We start from the raw sequence: 22,143 nt of genomic DNA, 5'->3' as shown, positions 1-22,143 counted from the left end.
GCTGTTAGCACCAAGCCCTCCCCCTGTGATACACACGCTGCACCGAAGGCCTGTGTCTCCACTGGCCCATCTGGAACCTCCTTCTCCATTCCTCCAACCAATGTCACCGTGGCTTGGGCCACCTTCACCATTTCTGGGATTGGATCCCCTGGAGTACTATCACAAGCCAGTTTCACCTCTATCTGTGTCGTCGCGGAGGTCTCGCTCTCCCAGACATCGGGGGTACACACCCCGTGAGTGGTCTAGGTCTCCATCCCCGGACCCTTGCCCATGCTGCCATAGTCGTCCTTATCATGCTGGACACAGACACCACCGGCCTACACCCAGGGGCAGGTCCCCCCCGGTGGCTCAGTACCCCCGTGGGCACTCCCAATCGGGGACGGAAACACAGTTGTCTCAAGGGGAGTTAATTTTAGAACCCCGCAACTTTCCTTCACAATCCTCCAGCAAGCAAGTGTATCATCGACTGCAGGAGCCCGAGGGTTCGAGGGAGGTTTACCCTAGTGGTTCCTCCTCATCCTCCCCAGATGAGGCCATGGACCCCGGGGATGTCTCTCCCCCGGATGACCTTAAACAGTTTCAGGAGCTGTTTAAAAGGGTGGCTTTCATGCAACACATTCAAACGGCAGAGGTGCAGGAGAAACATCACAAACTCCTGGAAAATTTGAGACCTCCGGCTTCGTCCAAAATTGCTATTCCGCTGGACGAAGCCATTCTGGAGTCAGCCATTACTATATGGCAGACTCCGGCCTCTGTTCCGCCTACGAACAAGAGAAGCAGATAAGAAGTACTTCGTCCTGGCAAAGGGCATGGAGTTCCTCTTCAGTCACCCACAACCAAATTCTTTGGTGGTCAAGTCGTCCCAGCAGAGGTCAAAGGCTTCTCAGTACAAACGGGGGGATCAGACAAAGATGCTAAGAAGCTAGAGCTGTTTGGCAGGAAGGTATACGCCTCTTCTACCCTGCTATTGAGAATGGCAAATTATGGGCACACCTAGCAAACCATAATTTTGATAATTACTCCAGGCTTACTCCCCTCATGGATTCACTTCCGGAAGACAAAAAGCCGGTGTTAAAGGCGATTATTCAAGAGGGCTACGCAGCATCGTGGACGGGAGTCCAGATTGCCCTGGACGTGGCGGACACGGCGGCACGTTCAACGGCTACAGCAGTGGTCATGCGTAGAGAATCCTGGCCCCAGATGTCGGGTATCCCGAGGAACCTACAGGCAAAGATCGTGGACGTTCCCTTTGATACATAAAAGCTGTTTGCAGACTCAACCGACTTGGTCCCTCACTCCAGTAAGGACTCGAGTGCTACACTTAGAACCTTGGGCATTTATACTCCCCCATACAGGAGGGAAAAATTTTATCCTCAGCAAAGACGCTACGCTTACAACCACAGCGTGCTCAATATCAACGGGGCTACGGCCAAGGGCGCTCTCAACAGCAGCAACAGTACAGAACTCCTAGGCGACATTCTCAACAAAGCCGTATGCCCTCAGGTCAGGCCCAACGGCAACAAGGTTGACGGGTATGTCGGGGCCTGCACTATCAATACCCTCGCTCAATGCCACTCTCATCTCATGTTCCATCATTGCCTCAGACCATTCCACTCCCAATGGCAAAAGATCACCACAGACAAATGGGTGCTGGAGGTCATAGCCACGGGTTACGCGATCCCCTTCCAGTCGCTTCCACCAACGAAGCCTCCCACCAGGCCTCACCTCAGGGATGCTGCCACGAGGCGAGGCTCAAGCAGAAGGTGAATCACCTTATGTTCATAGGGGAGGTGGAAAGAGTGCCGGAATAATTCCAGGGGAAGGGTTTTATTTACACTACTCCCTACCAGAGAAGAAAACAGGACACCGGAGGCCCATCTTAGATCTTCAGGGCCTCAACTGTTAACTTGCGCAAGCAACGTTTTTCGGATGATCACAGTTGCCTTGATACTCACGGCACTGGACGATGGAGACTGGGTTGCAGCACTCGATTTACAAGATGCTTACTTTCATATAACAATCCACCCGGCACACAGACGCTTCCTCCACTTCACGGTCGGCCTGGAGCGCTTCCAGCACAGGGTTCTTCCGTTCGGCCTCTCCTTGGCCCCCAGAGTCTTTACCAAAACCCTGGCAGTGGTGTCAGCCTACCTGCACAGACAGGGGGTGTTTATTTTTCCCATATCTGGGCGACTGCCTGCTAAAAGGGGCCTCGAGGCAGAGGTCTCACGCATGATACGCGTCACAGCGGACACGTTTTTCAACCTCGCAAAGTCAAAGTCCGAACGCACACAACATATGGAGTTCATAGGGGCACGCATAAAATCTATCACAGCAAGGGTGTACCTACCCGACGCCCGCTTCCGCGCCATGAGTTCGCTGGTGCAAGTCATCACAGCCAGTCTTAACGTGCTTAAAGCTGCTGGGCCACATGGCAGCAGCGACGTTTGTGGTACAGAATGCCAGGTTGTACATGTGAAGCCTGCAGCATTGGCTGGCGAGCGTTTACAAACCGGCATCCCACACTGTCCACAGGGTGGTGTCGCCCACAACAGAGGTGCGCAGATCCCTGGCGTGGTGGGAAAACGCCGAGAATCTGCTAGTGGGAGTGCCTTTTTTCACCAACCACAAATTTCTATTTTTTTCTTACGACCGACGCCTCCCACATAGGATGGGGAGCGCACATCGGCGACAAGGTAACGCAAGGGCTATGGTCCTCTGCGGGACAGACACTGCACATAACCATGCTGGAGCTCAGAGCAGTGTTCAACGCCTGGAAACATTTTCGAGATTACCTACATGGCAAAGTAGTCGGGATTCAATACCGACAATACCTCCACTATGTTTTACATCAATCGACAAGGAGGAACACGATCCCGTGCCCTATGTGCGGAAGCAGTCCAATTGTAGAATTGGTGCATCACCAACCACATAACGTTGAAAGCCTTGTACTTGCCGGGCGCTCACACTGTGAAAGCAGATCAGCTGAGCAGGCGCTTCGCAATCACGCACGAATGGCAGATCCGCACCGATCTGCTACGGCTCATTTTTTGTACATGGGGGTTTCCCCAGATCAATCTATTTGCCACAAGGTCTTGCACAAAGCCAGAAGGGAGAGAGCTTGCATGATACTCATAGTCCCACTTGGGATCGGCAGCAATGGCTTCCCTTGCTTTTGCACATGTCGGACCGCCCACCGCTCCCTCTACCAGTGGCGCCGGACTTATTCACGCAGGCTCAGGGGTCCTTACTGCACCTACAAGCATGGCTAATCCATGGCTCAGCTCTTTAAAGAGCACATGTACGGAGGCAGTACAACAAGTCCTGGAATGTAGCCGAAGGACCTCCACCAGGAGGACTTACAAGCAGAAATGGACTCGATTCACAGGCTGGTGTTCTGCCAAGCAGTTAGCTCCCCTTGACATTCCTATACCTGTAATACTAGAATACTTATTGGACCTCAAGAGAGGCGGGCTTTCTCTATCCTCGCTAAAGGTCCACCTCACTGCTATATCAGCCTTTCGGCATACAGAGGAAGGGCCCACGGTATTCGCCCGTCCTATCGTTACCAGGTTCTTGAAGGGGCTGGTAAACCTGTACCCCCCTCAGAAACCGCTTCCACCATCGTGGAATTTGGACTTGGTGCTCAGCATGCTATCGGGTCCACCTTTTGAACCATTAGCCACAGCTCCCATACGTCTCCTTACAATAAAAAAAAACAAAACAAAAAAAAACAACCTTCCTCCTTGCAACTACGTCAGCCTGCAGGATGAGTGAGCTCGCAGCAGTGATGGCAACACCGCACTGCACAGTATTCTCAAAGGAGGCAGTAACCTTAAGGCTGCACCCAGCCTTTGTTCCAAAAGTCTCTTCGGAGTCCAATCTTAACGAGCCAATAGTTTTACCCTCGTTTTACCCGAAGCCTCACAGCTCTGGCAAGGAGGCACGCCTGCATCTCCTGGATGTGAGGAGGGCGTTGGCCTTCTACATAGACAGAACTAAGTCCTTCCAGAAAACAGACAGGCTCCTAGTCTCTCTCTCTTCCAGGTCAAAAGGAGAAGGTCTCTCTTCACAGAGAATCTCTAAGCACATTGTGTCCTGTATAAAAATGTGTTACGAGCTTCAAAATGCTCCTTTGCTGGCCCCACCCAGGGCTCACTCTGCCAGGGCGGTGGCGGCTTCAGCAGCCTTCTTCAAGGGCATCGCGTTAAAAGACATCTGTAGAGCGGCGACCTGGTCATCCTACGACACCTTCGCCAAGCATTATGCCCTGCCTCGGGTATTCGAAGAGGATACCTGTCAGTCGACAGCAGTCCTCTCGGAGGCAAGCTGCACATAAACCGATTACCCACCTCCTTACTTGGGTTACTGCTGGGTAGTCACCTATTGTGGAGCACCCACGGGGACACTCGACAAAGAAAGAGAAGTTACTCACCGTAGTAACGGTGGTTCTTTGAGATGTGTCCCTGTGGGTGCTCCACCACCCGCCCATCCTCCCCGCTTCGGATCTCTGTCTCGTGTTTTTCAGGAGCATCCGAGGCGGTTGGTCAAGGAACTGGCAGGGACCGGATCACGCATGCGGCCGGGGGCACGCAGGGGGGCAGCGCGCGCTGGCGCATGCGCGATCCAGGAGAAGCTGCTGGAAGATTTCCGATCTGCGGCGCCAGGCGAGTCTGACACCTATTGTGGAGCACCAACGGGGACACATCTCAAAGAACCACCGTTACTACGGTGAGTAACTTCTCTTTCTGGAGACTGCCAATCACACATGTTGCGAGCAGTCCTGTGGCACCTTAGAAACTAGCAAACGTATTAGGTCATGAGCCTTGGTGGGTAAAACGCACTGTCGCAGGTCAGTTGCAGTGGAAATTACAGAATCCAGGGTATGTATAACAGCAAAAGAAGTTACTGGTCAATGGTAGGATCAGTGTGAATGAAGCTAATTAAGTCAGGCTGAATGTGTCTCATTTATAGCATGTGATGTGGAAATCTGAATACAGATTGAACCTCTCTAGTCCAGCAGTCTTGGGACCTGACTGGTGCTGAACCAGAGAATTTGCTGAGCCATGGGAGGTCAATATTGTCTAGCAGCATCACCAAGAAGTCCACTGCTTACTTGGCTCTTGGATAAATTAGAGCTAAATAAAAGCACAGAACAGTGAGAGTCAGGTCTGCTGGCTGTAAACAAACTTTATGGGACCACAGGAAATTTTGCCACACCCATGAGAAGTGGTCATTGGACTATTTACCCAGTCCATGGATGTTGCTGGAGTAGAGAGGTTCAACCTGTATCAAAGGCAGGGCAATTGCCTTTGTAGTGTGTTAACCAGTTAAAATCTCTATTCATCTTAAATTGATAGTGTTGATCTTGTAAATTAACTGCAGTTCAGATGTCTCCCTCTGTAATCAGGAGATAAAATTGTTTTATAGAAAGATGGCTGCTTTAAAGTCCATTACTATCAGGGAATTGAGAATGCTCCCTCACAGGTTTGCGTGCATTACCATTCCTGATGTCTGATATGCATCCATTTATCTTTTGGCACAGAGACTGTCCGGTTTGGCCAGTATACATGGCAAAGGGGCATTGCTGGCACATGTTGTTTGTCACTCAAACGGCTTATAAAAAACAAAATCAGGCAAAAGCCAAGCTTTAAAAAAACAAACAAACAAAAAAAAACAGAATTTTCCCAGGGAGGGCACCAAAGCCTGGCATTGTCCATGATTTTGCATGTGCTTGTTGTGAATGTTTGTTTATGTCATTTGCAGCCTGCAAAAAAGAAACAGCGAGCGCAAGTCATAGAGTTCTTCATCGACGTTGCTCGAGAATGCTTTAACATAGGGAATTTTAATTCTCTGATGGCCATTATATGTGAGTATGGCAGGTGCTTTGAAATGGAATTTTTCTCGTTGGTATGAGGCAGTGGTTCCCAACCTGGGGTCCACCCAGGTACTGCAGAGGGTCCATGGAAGAAAAAAAGATAAATAAAAATGATCACAGAAAGTAAGTTTTAAGTAAATTGTAAAGTTGCAATCAATTATTATCTTTAAATTAAATATCCTCCAATAGTGTTAATCATTACTGTCCAAACATGTATGTTGTGATTTCCTTTTTCGTTTAATGAAGTGTACATAGCTGCTAAGTACCAAGCCTGGATAAAAGAGGAGGGTTAGTCAGATGAGTGTCTACGTGCTGATTATAAAACAACAATACAGTCTAGTGATTGAAAACATCAAGATGAAACTCAAGATAAAGTATAAGACACAGTTCAAGAAATGAAGAGAGGTAAAGAGGTTAGGCAAGGAAGAAATAGGTAATGCGTACAGAGCAGCGCTCAAAGATAAGAGAGTCAAAGGTATAGCCACAGCGATAGACAAGGCAATTGAGCAAACGGTTCCAGAAGAAGAGAAGATCAATAAGAAGTGGATTATGCTGGAGACACTGAAGTTGGTCCAAAAGAACAGATCGTTGAAGATCAGAAGGGATGTTTCCGAGAGAGTGGAACAGCAATATTGAGTGAAATGCAATGAGATCAGGAAAGTGGCCAGAATGGGTAAGGCAGAATGGTTAGAGCAGAAGTGTGAAGATATAGAGAAGTATTACAGTGAGTGTAACATGAGGAAAGTGGAAAAGATGATCAGGAACATTAATAGGCAGTGGCAGCAGAAGCAGATGATGATTAAAGATGACCATGATGCGATGTTCGTGAACAAGGAGAAGTTTGTTCAGCGATAGACAAGATATTGCACCGATCTCTACAAAGCACAGTTGGACCTGAGTGTCTCAGAGAGACTGATCAAAGAACTGAAAGAGAGATCTCCACCAAGCATCGAGAGTGAGACCAATATTTCAAAGGAGGAAGTAGAGAAAGCAGTGAAACAACTAAAGAGCAAGAGCTCTTGAAATAAGATCACAGGAGAGATGATCAAATATGGCAAAGAAAGTATGGTTCAGGAAGTACACTGACTACATAATATAGCATGGAAAGGAGGGAAGACACCAAAAGAATGGACGAGATCCATGCTAGTGACAATACATAAGAAAGGAAGCATGTTGGAGTGCAAGAACTTCAGAGCAATTGACCTAATGAGTCATCTAGACAAGGTGCTGATGATCATACTGACGGAGAGACTGAGGTCACAGGTACATGACCATCTAGCAGATGAACAAGCAGGATTTAGAAAAGATAGAAATACCATACAGCAGATATTGACATTAAAATTGATAGTGGATAAAACTTGACAAAACAAGAACGTCTACAACTGCTTTGTCGATTTTCAGGAAACATTTCGCAGTATAGATGAGAAGTGACTTGTATGGTGTTGGAGTCATATGTCATGGATAACGGACTGATAATTATTGAAAGACATCAACAACAATGCGGAGGCAGTGGGGAAAACGTGCAGAGAGTTGGGAAGTTGGTTTATAATGAGTACAGGTACGAGACAAGAAGATCCAGTATCACCAAGTATCTTCATCATGCACTGAGAGAGAGTGATTGGACAAGATCAGTGAAGACGTAGAAGGGATCTCGGTACACGGGATGAGAATTAACAACTTGAGGTTCGCGGATAAGATAATTATCACTAGGGAAGGTGAGGAAAAGCTAGTGAGAACGGTGCAGGTGCTAAATGAGGAAGGAAAGCGGTACAGACTGATTATGAACATTAATAAAACGAAGACAATGGTATTTGGAGATAAGGAAATAGGAAGGAAGATCAGTGTGGATGGGATTGAATTACAGAATGTAGAGAAGGTCATATATTTGGAGAGCAACCTGGTGTATGATCTAGACTGTAAGAAGGAAATAGCAACTAGAATAGCAAAAGCAAGAGCAAGTTTGAAGGCGATGGATAAGATCTGGAAAAGCAAAGCAATTAGCTTAGGAATGAAGCTGAGCATCTTGAAAATGTGTGTATTCAGCAGCATGTTGTATGTATGTGAGACATCGGTGATAAAAGATTTGAAGAGAAGGATATTGGTGTTATAGAAAGATCCTGAGAATAGGATGGATGCAGAAGGTCACCAATGAGCAATTTTATAGGAAGTTAACAGCTGAAAGAACCTACTGCAGAAGGTTATATAACATAAGTTGCAGCTATTTGGGCATATCTGCAGAATGAACAACAAGCAAAAAGTCAAGACCCTGGTGTTCAGCATAATGGATGGTTCGAATAGGAGAGGCAGACCCCACAGAGAATGGGTAGGTGATATAGTAGATTGGTGCGTAGTTAGTTTGCAGAAACTAAGCCACTTTGCACTGGACAGGGAAAGATGGAAGGAAATAATGAGGGAGGCATCAGACACCACCGGGTGCTGAGCCCATGGCTGGTGATTGGTAATGACATAGCACCTAGAAATGGCTTTGATGGGGGTCTGTGAACAGTTAGTGAACAGGTTGATTGGGGTCTGCACTAGTGGAAAAAGTTGGGAATTGCTGATATAATTGCTGTAAAAAGAATAGCTGTCTCCTAACTGTTTTCCCTTCTTATTTCCTCATAGCTGGCATGAACATGAGCCCTGTCTCCAGGCTGAAGAAGACTTGGTCAAAAGTGAAAACAGCCAAATTTTTTATTCTTGAGGTAAAAGAAAAAAAAAAGGCTTTGTTGTTTGTATTAATCCAGTGTATTTAGGTGCACGGTATTGAGCAGAGGCTCTTCATACACTAGGGTTCAAAGTCTCTCTGGAGAGGCACACCTGAGCAGAAATGTGCCACAGGCCACGCAGAGAACAGCTGGTGCACATATGGCAGAATAGGTTGTTGTGGATGGAATGGCCAAAAAGTGGGTGTGACAAGCATGAAAGCCATTATAAAGGGTTGTTCATGAGCCTGATCCTGCCGCCAGAGAAACCAGTGGTGAAACTCCCCCTGCTGAATTGCACCATAGTCCTCTGTGTATGGCACCCAGGGCAAAGCACTCCACCTGAGTGGTGGTGGAAGCAAGCCATATAGGGACACATACTTCTGTAACAGCCCCTTGATGTGCCAGTGCACTACGATGGGATTCACAGAATGCCAGCCAGAATTCAGGCTGCCATCAACAGTGCATAATCTTCCACCAATTGTTCAGGCATTCACCATTTATTTTCCATTAGGGAGCAAGTGTTTGTTTAGCCTGATATCGTCCTATGTACAGTGATGATGTGATATCCACCCCAGGTGCACCACCTTTTTCAAATACAATGGCATGCACTTTAATATGAAAATCAAAGATACAAACAGCCATTATCTGTGCATGTAGTTTTTTAGCTGTTTCCATGGCCACACTTAAAGGGCATTAGGTGTAATTCTGTATCTCCTGAGAATATAAATGTGGCCCCCTTCCCAGGAGTTGGACCAATCACAGGAGAGACTGCCGTTAGCAGTGCTATCTTGGTTTTTATGCTGAGCCCGTACTGAACAGGCTGATAGGATCTGGGGAGTTTATTTGGTGCTGGCTGAGCTCTCTCACACTGCCACATTTTAATGATCTCTGTTAATCTAAAATCATGTCCACATGCCTTGATAGTTAAGCAATAAGCCAGATTAATAGGACAAGAAAATGATGACAAGTTGTCCAGTACCTAGTCAGATCTCCAGCACTAGAGCTTGTTTTTAAATGAGGAGGAAAAAAAAATCTTGAGAATCTGATCAAATACGTGACAATTTTCTCTTTTTTGCACCTAGCATCAGATGGACCCTACGGGTAATTTTTATAACTACAGAACAGCATTGCGAGGGGCTGCCCACCGATCCCTCACTGCACACAGCAACAGGGAGAAGGTAGGTCCGTCCCCATCTTGTGGTCTTCTTCATTCCTGGGTGGGTGGGAGATGGTTAAAGATGGGGGTGAACAGCGTCCCCTGTCAGCTGAGCACTTGGGCTCAAATGCTGTCCAGCTGGTTGGCAGAGTGCCCAGAGCCAGCAGCATGTGTTTCTATGGGTGGTGCACAATCTGTACATGTCTTGGTGCACAGAACAAAATTCATTCTGTACGTGGGATGGAAAAAAATTAAAGGGCGCTGTGGTGGTGAATCATTTGAGGGTGAATCCCATCAGCACAAGCCTATGAACCGTTTCAGTCCCACTTCAAACCTAAACATAGTACTTACTGAGTCTGCAGTGATCCCTAGGGCTTTAGCTGCCCCTCCTGCCCAGTCGCTGCAGACATCTCCACATCCCTTGAAAATTCACATAGGGCTTATCTGCAGAGGGAAGCTGACCAGCTTTGAACTGGCATAACTATTGCAGAATAAAGATCCACATAGGGGATTTATCCCAGAGCAGCTACTGTGCAATCGTTGTTCTGCTCTGGCCATACCAGTCCATTTCCCTCTGAAACCTATCTCATGTCATGGCTGACTTGCAATAGTGAGCATAAGGTGTTACTCCTCAGGGGGAGGTGAATGTCACTTAATTAACAGTAGGTCCCGCTGACTTGCTGAGGGCACTGTAGCAAGTCAGGACTAAATCACACCTGCGTCCCAATTCTACCTTCAGATACCGAGATGCAACTCTGCTTTAACGTGGTCGCCCTCGCTGCACAAAGTGAGAGCTGCCTTGTGGTATCAAAGGGCAGATTTCCTGCACTGGAAAAAATGGGTAGAAGGTTTCCCTCATTTTAAATCAAGCTAAATCAAAGAGAATCAGGCCAAGCTTTTAATAAGCAGTGGGCATTTTCCAGAGGAAGGTGCATTTGAATAACACACTCCTTGTTTGTGAGTGAATGAAACTTAAAAATAATGGGATAGGAGGGTATTGTGATTTCAAAATTATTTTGTCAGCTCTTTGCAGATGCAGTTCCAGAGAGCTATTGTGCTACGAGCTTCACTGTATTTCTTCTGCTTGTCTTTGTTTTTTTTCTACATTCATTCTCATTTTTATTTTGTTGAGAAATGTCGCCATGGCTAATTGTTACAAATAGAGAGAGACAGCGTACAGGTGCAGCCAAGCAGATGCTGCATGCACGAATGTAATGTGAAATTGAATATGCATTGCTAGAAGAATGGGGCTACTTTCTGATCTCTCCAGATGCTGCGCATATCTGATGTAACTGCACTGACACCAATGGAGTCGCACAAGATTTATACTGAAATGAGGTCAGATCTGGTCCACGGGCTACTGTTGTAAGGGGCACCATACAGAGTTGTTCAGAAAAGCAACACATTGCTGTGGGATGAGCTGATGAATTGACTATTAAAGAAGAGTAGAGAAGTTCCTTGAACAAGCTCACACATGCTTCATCTAGAACCTGACATTTATGCATCCTTTTCCTCCTGGTGACAATCTTATGTATTCATACCTGCTGCAGCACATTCCTGTCTGTGCCTATTTAAGACCAAGGGCAAGGTGGTTAATAGATAGGAATCTATTTTACTTGAGGGAGGGAGGAAACCTGCCTTTTATTTTCTTTGTGCACAGTGGGGCTGACAGCCTTGCTGGACCCCTGGGCAAGGGGATGGGGCAGCCCTGGTTTCTCAGAAGGGGAGGGCCTTGGGAGAAGGGGCAGGGTTTGGGACAGCCAGCCGTCATTGCAAGCTGGACTCCCTTGTCCCCCTTTCTAGCTCTCAGTGCTACCTGGAGTTAGCCACATGGCGCTCTGGCAGTGATTTAAAGGGCCTGGAGCTTGAGCTGCTGCAGTAACATCAGCAGCGTCCAAGAGCTCTGGGCCCTTTTGTAACACCAGGTCCTGGGGCACTTGCCCCCTTTACCTTTCTCAGCCCCCGCATTGGCGTGCCTGTTTGTGCACGTAACACGTTAACTTCTGAAAGGGCTACACAAGGCTCAGTGGCATATCACTGCAGGTACATTAAAATCCTGCATGTGGCCCCCCACCCCATTCAAAGCCCCCAGCTCTTCCTGATTTCATCACTTGTTGTAAGCGAGGGATCTGGCCAGGTGTGGTGTTGTGTTATCGTTGGCTAGAACTCAGCTGAATGTAATTGCAGCCTGTGGGAAGTGGTATGGGATTTTCAGCAGTCTCTTAGCACAGCCCATCGGAACAATTGAGACCTTTTTTTGTTTTCAAATTGGACCATATTTATACTGTTATTTCCCAGTTACTGGCGAATAAAGAGGATGGGCATTATGCTGCCTGTTTTTGCTGCTCCAGGCTGTGTAAAGAGCCTCTGTTTGAGAGCGGTGGGCAAAACACAATACATTCTGGAGGGCTCTAGGTAAAGTTACTAACCCAAGTGTTCCTGGTTAAAGAGTTCCACCCATGGAGGTGGAGGGTTTAAAAAGGAAAGCTGTATGAATTTTGATGGGCAGTTTGTCCAGTGGATAGCGGTTGGAGGGAGAAAATGCAGAGGAGCCTCAGGGAAAAGTGGACAAGAAAGTGACTTCGCTGGGAGAGAGAAAGATGGGGACTTGACACCTTGATACATTAATAGATCTGATAGTGTGGAGCAAACCGAAAAAGATCCCTCAAAACAAAGCAACAGGGGCTAGTTCTACAGTAGGGATCAAAGTTGATCCCAGATATACAATTCTAGCCATGTCATTTGCATAGTTAGAATCAATGTATCAGGATCGACTTCTTCCCTGATGTAGATCAGGGATCTTCAGCCTCACACTGATGTCCCTTTCACTACGCATCAGCCTGGAGTACCAGCGTCGATAGCCGAGCCCAGAGAGATCAATTTTGCCACGTCTACACACACACACGGCAAAATCGATCCCCAGAAGATCAAATGATTGCTCTGCTGACCCTCTCCTGGGATTGATGCATTGGAGGAGACACTAGTGGAGGAACTCAAAGAGAAGAGCAATGTTTGCTCCGACTATGTCACCTGGAATTGGAGAGGATGAGATGAGTACATATAAAAACCAGTTATCACTATTCCTCTTTTCTGCCTTTTTATTTTCACTGATTCCAACTACCCCTGCACCCCTGCTACCCCTTGGTCAAATGGTGTCATAGCTTTGTTCAGGATGTGACCCTATTAAATTAAATAACTGTTTGCTAATGCAGCTCTTAAAGCTGTGACATGATACAGTGGTTAATTTCAGAGATAATAGAGATAAGCCTCCTCCCTCCCCTCCCCATGGGAGAGTGACAGATCACATGACAAAGAAGGGCTTGTATTCCTTGCAGAGTTCAAAGGGGGATGTGGGTGAGAAATTGACTTTGTTTTCATGTTTGCAGTCAGCTGACCTGTGTTGTCCCCAGCATTCCATAGGGAATCACCACTTTGCATTAATGATGTTTGTCTAAGTTGCTTTGAAATGTTGGACTGTGTACAGCGTAATGCTGTGTGTGTTGTTGCTGTCTGAGATCACCAGGAAGTGCTTGTCTGATTTCATTAGCTTTGTTCCTTCGAAAGGAAAGGATGATCTTTCTTGCTGTCTGTGGGCATGTGTGGGGTGGGAGAGAATCAAAAGGAACAAAATGTGAATTTCTGGCTCTCACCCAAGTGTTGTGCTGGTTCAGTGGCTGGATAATAACCTGCTTCACAAATATGACTAGGGCGACCATATCTCCCTGTCCCATGTTTGGGACAGGGACATATGGGAGAGAAGGGCAACTCCTCATGGCTCCACTAAGCCCCGGGAAGTCAGAAGGAGCTGGCAGCCGCCGGCACTCCCCCGGAGCCCTGGGAAAGCAGCAGCTGCCGGCCCTCCCTTGATGCCCCGGGGAAGCCACAGCTGGCAGCGCTCCCTGGGAGCCCCAGGGAAACAGCAGCCCCCAGTACTCCGCGAACCCTGGGGAAGCAGCAGCCGCCGGCCCTCTCCCAGAGCCCTGGGGAAGCAGCAGGGACATGGCAGCTGCCTATCCTCCCCCGGTTCCCCAAGGCTCGGGGAAGTGACTCCCACCAGCAGCTGCGCAGCTGCTTTCTGAAAAGGTCATTGGGGGATGGCCCAAATATGGGACAATAAGTCCCCTTTAAAAAATAAGAGGGGGCTCCTTTTTGCTGTCCCAAATACAAGACCACCCCACCTAGTACAGGATGGATGGTTACCTTTAATATGACTCTAGTTTATTTGCTTTGTGCACGGAGATTCGCACACAAGGTGATAAACTCATCGTGCGGACATTAATGGTTGCTCAAAAACAAAACAAAAAACCCCCAGTAAAAGTCCTCTGTGAAGAGAACTAGTGTTCTTGGTCACTTCCAGATGGTGATCTAAGTGAGTCACTTTCATTCCAAGTGGACACATTTCCACATCACAAAAAGACTTTCACAACTGGCATCAAGTGGTGGACTCAGTAGATGAGCTGTAGATTGAATAACTCTCTTTCCATCAGGCCTGCTCCACATTGGGAAAGCTTCCGGTGCATTGGCTTGGCATGGGACCAATTCTAAAAGCATCTTCAACTTGCAGTTGGTTGGAGCTTATGCCTATTGACTCCTGCCACATAACAGTTACTTGGCACTTTGTGGGGTCGGGCCCCGTGTGTTGGAGTTTCCGTTGCATCTCTTTCCCATATTGTATCCATTCTGTGAAATGATTTAGTATTGGAGTCTCCAGGGAAAGCATTCTGGCCTTCCTTTGTGAGCACAACGTTCACAGTTAAGAAATCCTGAATACCTCCACAGAAAGAAACTATTAGGAATGTGTACTGAGTGAGCTGCATCCCATCAGCAGCTCATTCAATGCAGTACCTCAGTTGGCCAGAGAGGTTTCTGCATTTATAACAAGAGGGGCGGTCTGGCTTGGGAGTCCCTGCTTACGTTTTCTTTTCATTATCTACCCAGTGCTTGCACTCCCCCTTGGTGCATTGTAAGGGTGGTAGAGTGGGCAGTCTCTGGTGACATGTCACCCTACTTCCACTTGACACCACTTCAGCTGCTGCTCAGTATGGCTACGTCTACACCAGCCCCAAACTTCGAAATGGCCACGCAAATCAGGAATAAGGGGACTTCGAAGTAAGCGGGGTCCTTTTGAAAAGGAGCCCTGTTGGGACGAGCCGCGCAGCGGCGAGGCGCGTCAATTTTGAAGTGCCGCTGTCGCCCACATGCTAATGAAGCGCTGAATATGCATTTCAGTGCTTCATTAGTAAACTTCGAAATGGCCATTAGCGTGGCCATTTCGAAGTTTGGGGCTCGTGTAGGCATGGCCAATGAGAGTATGTAACCTTTACTACTTCCTCAAATAAAAAAGCAGTCAAGTAGCACTTTAAAGACTAACAAAATAATTTATTAGGTGAGCTTTTGTGGGACAGACCCACTTCTTCAGACCATAGCCAGACCACAACAGACTCAATATTTAAGGCACAGAGAACCAAAAATAGTAATCAAGGTGGGCAAATCAGAAAAAAATTTATCAAGGTGAGCAAATCAGAGAGTTGATCTTTTTCTTTTCGGATTTTTCCTTGATTACTTTTTTGGTTCTCTGTGCCTTAAATATTGAGTCTGTTCTGGTATGGCTGTGGGCTGAAAAAGTGGGTCCGTCCCACGAAAGCTCACCTAATAAATGATTTTGTTAGTCTTTAAAGTGCTACTTGACTGCTTTTTTGTTTTGGTAGTATATAGACTAGCACGGCTTTCTCTCTGTTACTTCCCCAAATGTTTGCTTCATTATAATCAGTTCCCAGAGCCTTGCATTTCCTCAAAGCTATTGTACTTAAGATATGGTTCAGCTCAATTACTAACAAGCCAGTAGATCCACTAGGATACTTAAACCCGCAGAGCATCTTCTTACGTTCATTCAGGGCGACCGAGCCCATACTCAGCTCCTTAAATTGGAGATGGGGCAGCTACAAAGGAGATACCCACAAGGTTAGGACTGACTCACTGGACCAAGCTCTCTGGGTGGCCTTTCCCTAGTATGGTCTGCCCATAGAACAAGACTGAAGACACACATTTATCTGCACAAGAATATGACATTCTTACTATGAAATAATAGTGTCGGCAAATGGAATTATTCAGGAGAATAACTCCATGTAGAGCCACACCCTGGCTACGTCTACACGTGCAGCCAACATCGAAATAGTCTATTTCGATGAATAACGTCTACACGTCCTCCAGGGCCGGCAACGTCGATGTTCAACTTCGACGTTGCTCAGCCCAACATCGAAATAGGCGCAGCGAGGGAACGTCTACACGTCAAAGTAGCACACATCGAAATAGGGATGCCAGGCACAGCTGCAGACAGGGTCACAGGGCGGACTCAACAGCCAGCCGCTCCCTTAAAGGGCCCCTCCCAGACACAGTTGCACTAAACAACACAAGATACACAGAGCTGACAACTGGTTGCAGACCCTGTGCCTGCAGCATAGATCCCCAGCTGCCGCAGAAGCAGCCAGAAGCCCTGGGCTAAGGGCTGCTGCCCACGGTGACCATAGAGCCCCGCAGGGGCTGGAGAGAGAGCATCTCTCAACCCCCCAGCTGATGGCCGCCATGGAGGACCCAGCAATTTCGACGTTGCGGGACGCGGATCGTCTGCACGGTCCCTACTTCGACGTTGAACGTCGAAGTAGGGCGCTATTCCTATCTCCTCATGAGGTTAGCGACTTCGACGTCTCGCCGCCTAACGTCGAAGTTAACTTCGAAATAGCGCCTGACGCGTGTAGACGCGACGGGCGCTATTTCGAAGTTGGTGCCGCTACTTCGAAGTAGCGTGCACGTGTAGACACAGCTCCTGAGTCACAAGATTTTAGTAAAGAATCTCTTTAAAGAAGGGCTTTGTAAAGATTCTCTCTGGAAAGATTTTAGCATTCTGTGTTTATTTTGATGTGAGGATTAGTGTGCAACTGACTGGCTAAGTGGCAATTTCTTCATTGGCATTGTATTCTTCAGCTCTTGACTATCTTTAAATAGTTGTCAGTGAATCCATTTGCTTATAAAATGGCTCTGTCGTCTTATCTTTCCTCAGAAAAGTGGCGCCACTGAAATATTGAGAAGCAATAAGAAGGAATTGGAGAGCAGCTTTAATTATTGCTTCATTCTGTGTCCGTTGTGCCCACCCAAGGTTCATTTCAGTGGTGTAGCCATCCCCAGATCACTAAAAATACCTTTGTACCCCACTTCCCTTGTGTTTGTCCATCATGTTGTTGCTTTATAATAGAACAGAACATTGGCAGTTAACCTTTTCTTTCCCCTTTTGACAGAACTTTTCTTCCCCCGCAATGAAAACGCGGAGACAGAAAGATAATCATTGTGTCATTCCTCCCGCAGATTGTGATCCCTTTCTTCAGCCTCTTGATCAAAGACATTTACTTTTTGAATGAAGGATGCGCTAATCGCCTTCCGAATGGGCACGTCAACTTTGAAGTAAGATCTGCAAATGTCTTTATCTGCTCTATCCTGATAGCACTATCTGAGGCTCTGTGTACGTGTTTCAGAGCAGTCCCCCAAAGACGAGATCCTGCAAAAGGGATGACCTGGTGTAGCCCTCCTCGAAGGTCAAACTGAGCCCAGTCCACTTAAAAAGACAGCGGGAAAAACATTCTATTCAGAGAACAAAAACCCAAGGAGTTTCTAATGCCGAATGAGTGGCAGATCCTGTCTTGTGTCCTGTGGGTTAGCTGGCATAAATACAGCGTCAGTAGCATGAATGATTGTACAAACAGCGTGGAGGGAAAGAGGAATTTTCAAAGACAAAGGAGAAGTATATTTGCCATATATCCCTGGACAAATAAGATAGTGTACCATGCCTGATATTTTTGTCCACAAGTACTGTAACATTTTCTCATTGTATATGTTCTGAAAATAGGTAGCCTGTGAAAGCAGGGTTGTAATAAGGTGGCCTGCCCATTCAAGGGCTAACGGGCTTGGAACCAGACAATCCTCCTTATGAACTAGGCCATCTGGGCAGAGATCAGGTGATTCTTCTATAAAGCCTCAGATAGATCCTAGCGGAAGTTAAGAAGAGACAACCAGAAGAAGCTGAGGTCAAGAGTGCCCAAACACTGCCGAGAGCAGGAATTTCCTGCGGGACAACTTGGACCCAGGGGAGAGAGAGCCAGCAGGCTAAAGAAGGCTGAAGGCTAGGGAGAATAGCTTCCACAATTTAAGTAGAAGGCTCCAGCCAGATGAGACCTAGGACCACAGAGGTGCACGACCAGCATCTCCGCTGGCGTCCTCCACCACTGATCAGCCCCTCTCCCTCATCTGCTGCATCTCCCACACGCTGATGGTCAGTTGTTCTGTGGCATGCAGGAGACGCTGGGGGGAGGGGTGGGTAGGACATTCTTGGGCGTGGGAGGAGGCAGAGTGGAGGTGCAGTTTTGGGGAAGGGGTGAAGTGGGGGTGGGGTTGGAGTAGAGCAGAGGTCGAGCACCCCCAGGCATGTTAGAAAGTCAGTGCCTTGGCCTAGGAGTGGCCTTCCAAAGCAGAAGAGTCCTTGTGTGGGTTGCCAACCCTTCAGGAATACATCCAAGCTTAGCAACCCTACCTTGATAGGAAAGCCTGGGAATAGGAAGAGCAGCTTTTGTTTGTGTGAACTTTTATTGTTCTATGATATATGGAGTTTTATTCTGAGTGTTTTTATTATAATAAGCCTAGATTTAGGGAGAGGTTGTTTTGCCACAAAAAGTCCATGTGACATATATTTAATGAAGAGTAAGGAACTCACGTGGGGGCCTCAGTGCAACCACAGACTACAAGGGGGTGCTTGGGAGACAGCCTAGCCTGCTACAATCCTATCAATCAATTAAAACCATTATGTATATGCTTGACTACAGCTTGAACTGTATTTATACAGTCACCATGTTTACCTGGGAAATAAGACACATTTGGCTTGGGAATTAAAACTCATGATCTGCTTGGAAGCTGTTACTAATTCCACTCTGGAAGAATTTGCATTAACCACCATTACACACAGTAGACAGATGTATGTCCTCTCTGTAGGTCAGCCACTAGAGGGTAATAGTCACGAAGAGTTGAGAGACAAGGTGGGTGAGGTAATAAGGAACTCGTAGCGTCTCTGCTGAATGGAATGTAGACCAGATTATTAAGTCAAAGCAGCAGAAATGTGACACTTTAAAGACTAACAAAATGATTTATTCAGTGATGAACTTTTGTGGGACAGACCCACTTCTTCAGATCAGGTCATTGATCTGAAGGTCTTGGTATTGATCTGAAGAAGTGGGTCTGTCCCATGAAAGCCCATCACTGAATAAATCATTTTGTTAGTCTTTAAAGTGCTACATTTCTGTGGCTTTGTTGTTTTTTTTGGAGTACAGACTAACACAACTACCTCTCTGTTATAGATTATTTAGTGTGAGCAGTCAGCACATATTGTAAGGGACCATTCAAGGCAGAGTAGCCTGTAATACCTCTGCTGTCGTAAAACAAAGAGGGGAGGTTAATTGTAATAAGCCCTAAATCCAGTGTCTCTTTTCAGTCCATTTTGCTGTGACACTGTGAGAGGTCCTTTCCCAGACTTGAAGAGGAGCTCTGTGTGGCTGGAAAGCTTGTCTTTCCCACCAACAGAAGCTGGCCCAGTAAAAAGGGTAGACAGATTGAGGCATGAAGGAGCCTGAAGTTTTATAGGAAAGGGCACAGCACAATCATCTGCTTGGTCTCAGGCTCATTCATCTCATTAAAAATGTTAAACTGTGTTACTATTTTTATGTTTGTGTATTCACATTCATACACCCATTGATAAAGTTTTTACATTCTACAGACTTATTTTTCTGACACATCCTGAAAGGGTTTTTTTTTTTTTTCATCTGTACATAACCAATATTTCTGTTGCTTTGGATGACATTAGACAGGTCGGGGGGCCCTCCTAATTGCAGGGACAAAAAGCGGGGCCTGACATAAAAAGTTTGATCACCCCTGCCGTAAAAGATGTTAACTCACCCACCTTGTCTTTCTTATATCCTGAGCCCATAGCAGCTGCAACTATGCTGCATATAATTATAACAAAACAGCAGTCATGTAGCACTTTAAAGACTAACAAAATAATTTATTAAGTGATAAGCTTTTGTGGGAGAGTCCTACTTCTTCAGATCTTGAGAATTTAGAATATGGCTTTGTACAAAATGTCTTGCAGCAGTATATCAGATAAAGCAGCAAGCAATATGGGATAGAAGAAGGCACTGCATCAAAAATGCTGAGTGTGAGATCTCCCAAACTAAGCCAGGCCAGGCCCCTTTTCCAATCCTTAGACCTGCTCAGATCTGTGCAAACCATGCTCCAGGATGCTGACGGTGTTCCCAGTTAAGCTATGTCTACAAAACAAGCTAGGAGTGTAACCCCTCCACTTCTCACATTTACGTCCTCTTGCTTGTGATCTGAAGAAGTGGGTCTGCCCCACAGCAGCTCATCACTTAATAAATTATTCTGTTAGTCTTTAAAGTGCTACATGACTGCTGGTTTATTTTGATAGAACACAGACTAACACGGCTATCTCTCTATTGCCTATAATTACTTAAGCAGTTCTGAATCCTTACACTATAGGGTAGTAACAGAGAGGGAGCTGTGCTAGTCTATATACTATCAAAACAAAAACGCAGTCAAGTAGCACTTTAAAGACTAACAAAATAATTTATTAGGTGGGCTTTCGTGGGTCTGTCCCACGAAAGCTCACCTAATAAATTATTTTGTTAGTCTTTAAAGTGCTACTTGACTGCTTTTTTGTTTCACTAGAGGGTAGTGATGCACTGAAGTGACAGGATGCTGAATGAAATGTGCATGCAGTCCACTTTTTAACATGGCGTTAGCATCTCCCTTCCACATTCTTGAACTTCTGGGTCCGTGACAAGATGAAGCAGCCTCAGTCGAGTTGCCCTTGTATAGACCAGAAGAAAATTTGCTCCCTTGACTCTCGAATGGTTTCTGAATCTCATCTGAAAAAAGATCTTGTGTCTTCTGCGTGTTACTTTAAGCTTCTGCCTCCCTTAAAGGCACTGTGGCAGAAGGCTTTCACTCTATGGTGAGTCAAGTGCGGTGTTGGTGGCACTGTGATGCTTCAGGCATTATAAGTGAGATGGTCCCTTACGCTTAGGCTCTCGTTTCACTGCAAAATAGCTCACAAACATGTAGTCTCGGGAGCTTGTGAAAATGATAAGCAGTAGCGTGTCTGTGCTAGCGTGAGCTGACGTAGCAAGGGTCAGCTGTGCTGAGTGCATGCCTGCCAATTTCAGAAGTGTTTGTACTCCACACAGCTAGGCCTTGCAACTCCTGCTGGCTATGCCTTGTACTTGTACTGGTTCTCATTGAATGTCTGGGAGGACGTAAATGTGAGCAGGGGCGTCACACTCTTAGCTTGCCTTGTAGACATAGCTTAACTGGGAGCACCTTCAGCATCCTGGTGGATTGTTAGGGCAGGTCTGAGCAGGTCTAAGGATTGGAAAAAGGGTCTGGGTTAGTTTGGGAGGTCTCACACCCAGCATGTTGGATACAGTGCGTTTTTCTTTCATACGGTGCTTGCTGCTTTATTAGATACACTGCTGCAAGACATTTTGTACAAAGCCATATTCTAAATTCTGAGATGTAATAATCTTTGGACACATCCCTGTGTGACACTGAGATTTGTTCCATCCATTCTGGAGCAGACCATCTGTTTGGAAACCATAAATTGTTTCTACTTGAGAGTTAAGCAGAATTCATGGGATAATGGAATGTAGAATAATCCAGCCTTGCTTCTTCCCCTACGAGCACAATGTGGAAACCCAGGGAAAGTCTCACTGAGAAACTGCTCCCCTTTAAATGTCAAGGTGTTCTTTTGCAATTGCATATCCATGCAGTTTGCATTAGGAATTCTGCAGCCTCTTCACAGAAATGATCCTTTTGGCGCTGTGTTGTTCTTGTACTAAGTGGACTTTCAAATATTTGCAGAAGTTCTTGGAGCTGGCTAAACAAGTAGGAGAGTTTATAACATGGAAGCAAGTGGAATGCCCCTTTGAACAAGACCATAACATCATTCATTATTTGCATACGGCTCCCATCTTCACTGAGGATGGTAAGAAATCCCTGTATATCTTTTTATTCATTCAAAATAATATAGATTTGACGGTCTCTCTGTCACCACTGATAAAACCCTTATGCATGATTTCTCATTTTGTCTCCTACAATTTGCTCCTTTCTGGCTTTTCTGCCTCTTAACTTGCTAATCGTGACTCTATCCAGGGTGCTACTGTGAAAGTTAAGTCATTGTTTGACCAGTTTTCTACCACTGACTCTGGCAGATATCCTGTAATAAGTCACCAAGATGGCACTGTTTCTCTAACCAGAGAATGAGGCTGTTCAGCCCACATCAAGGTCCATCATAA

The 22,143-nt window shown here is 46.4% G+C and overlaps 1 protein-coding gene across 10 annotated transcripts in view; it reads left to right on the top strand.

Annotated features, from left to right (window-relative positions):
* Positions 1 to 22,143, top strand: part of RASGEF1C (RasGEF domain family member 1C) — a 139,693-nt gene that overhangs the window by 109,617 nt on the left and 7,933 nt on the right. For all 10 annotated transcript variants that reach the window (XR_012647642.1, XR_012647643.1, XR_012647644.1 and 7 more), the window contains 5 exons: positions 5,767 to 5,869; positions 8,501 to 8,580; positions 9,666 to 9,761; positions 17,099 to 17,194; positions 21,710 to 21,833. Coding sequence is in view for 7 of the 10 variants with exons in the window: in XM_075009879.1 (XP_074865980.1) it covers positions 5,767 to 5,869; positions 8,501 to 8,580; positions 9,666 to 9,761; positions 17,099 to 17,194; positions 21,710 to 21,833 (499 nt within the window). In the remaining 3 variants the exon portion in view is untranslated. The remainder of the gene's footprint in view (positions 1 to 5,766; positions 5,870 to 8,500; positions 8,581 to 9,665; positions 9,762 to 17,098; positions 17,195 to 21,709; positions 21,834 to 22,143) is intronic.

The sequence above is a fragment of the Carettochelys insculpta genome, chromosome 15, assembly GCF_033958435.1.
Source record: "Carettochelys insculpta isolate YL-2023 chromosome 15, ASM3395843v1, whole genome shotgun sequence".
Taxonomy (NCBI): domain Eukaryota; kingdom Metazoa; phylum Chordata; order Testudines; family Carettochelyidae; genus Carettochelys; species Carettochelys insculpta.
The sequence above is the reverse complement of the archived record's forward strand: the minus strand, read 5'-3'. Positions and strand labels throughout refer to the sequence as shown.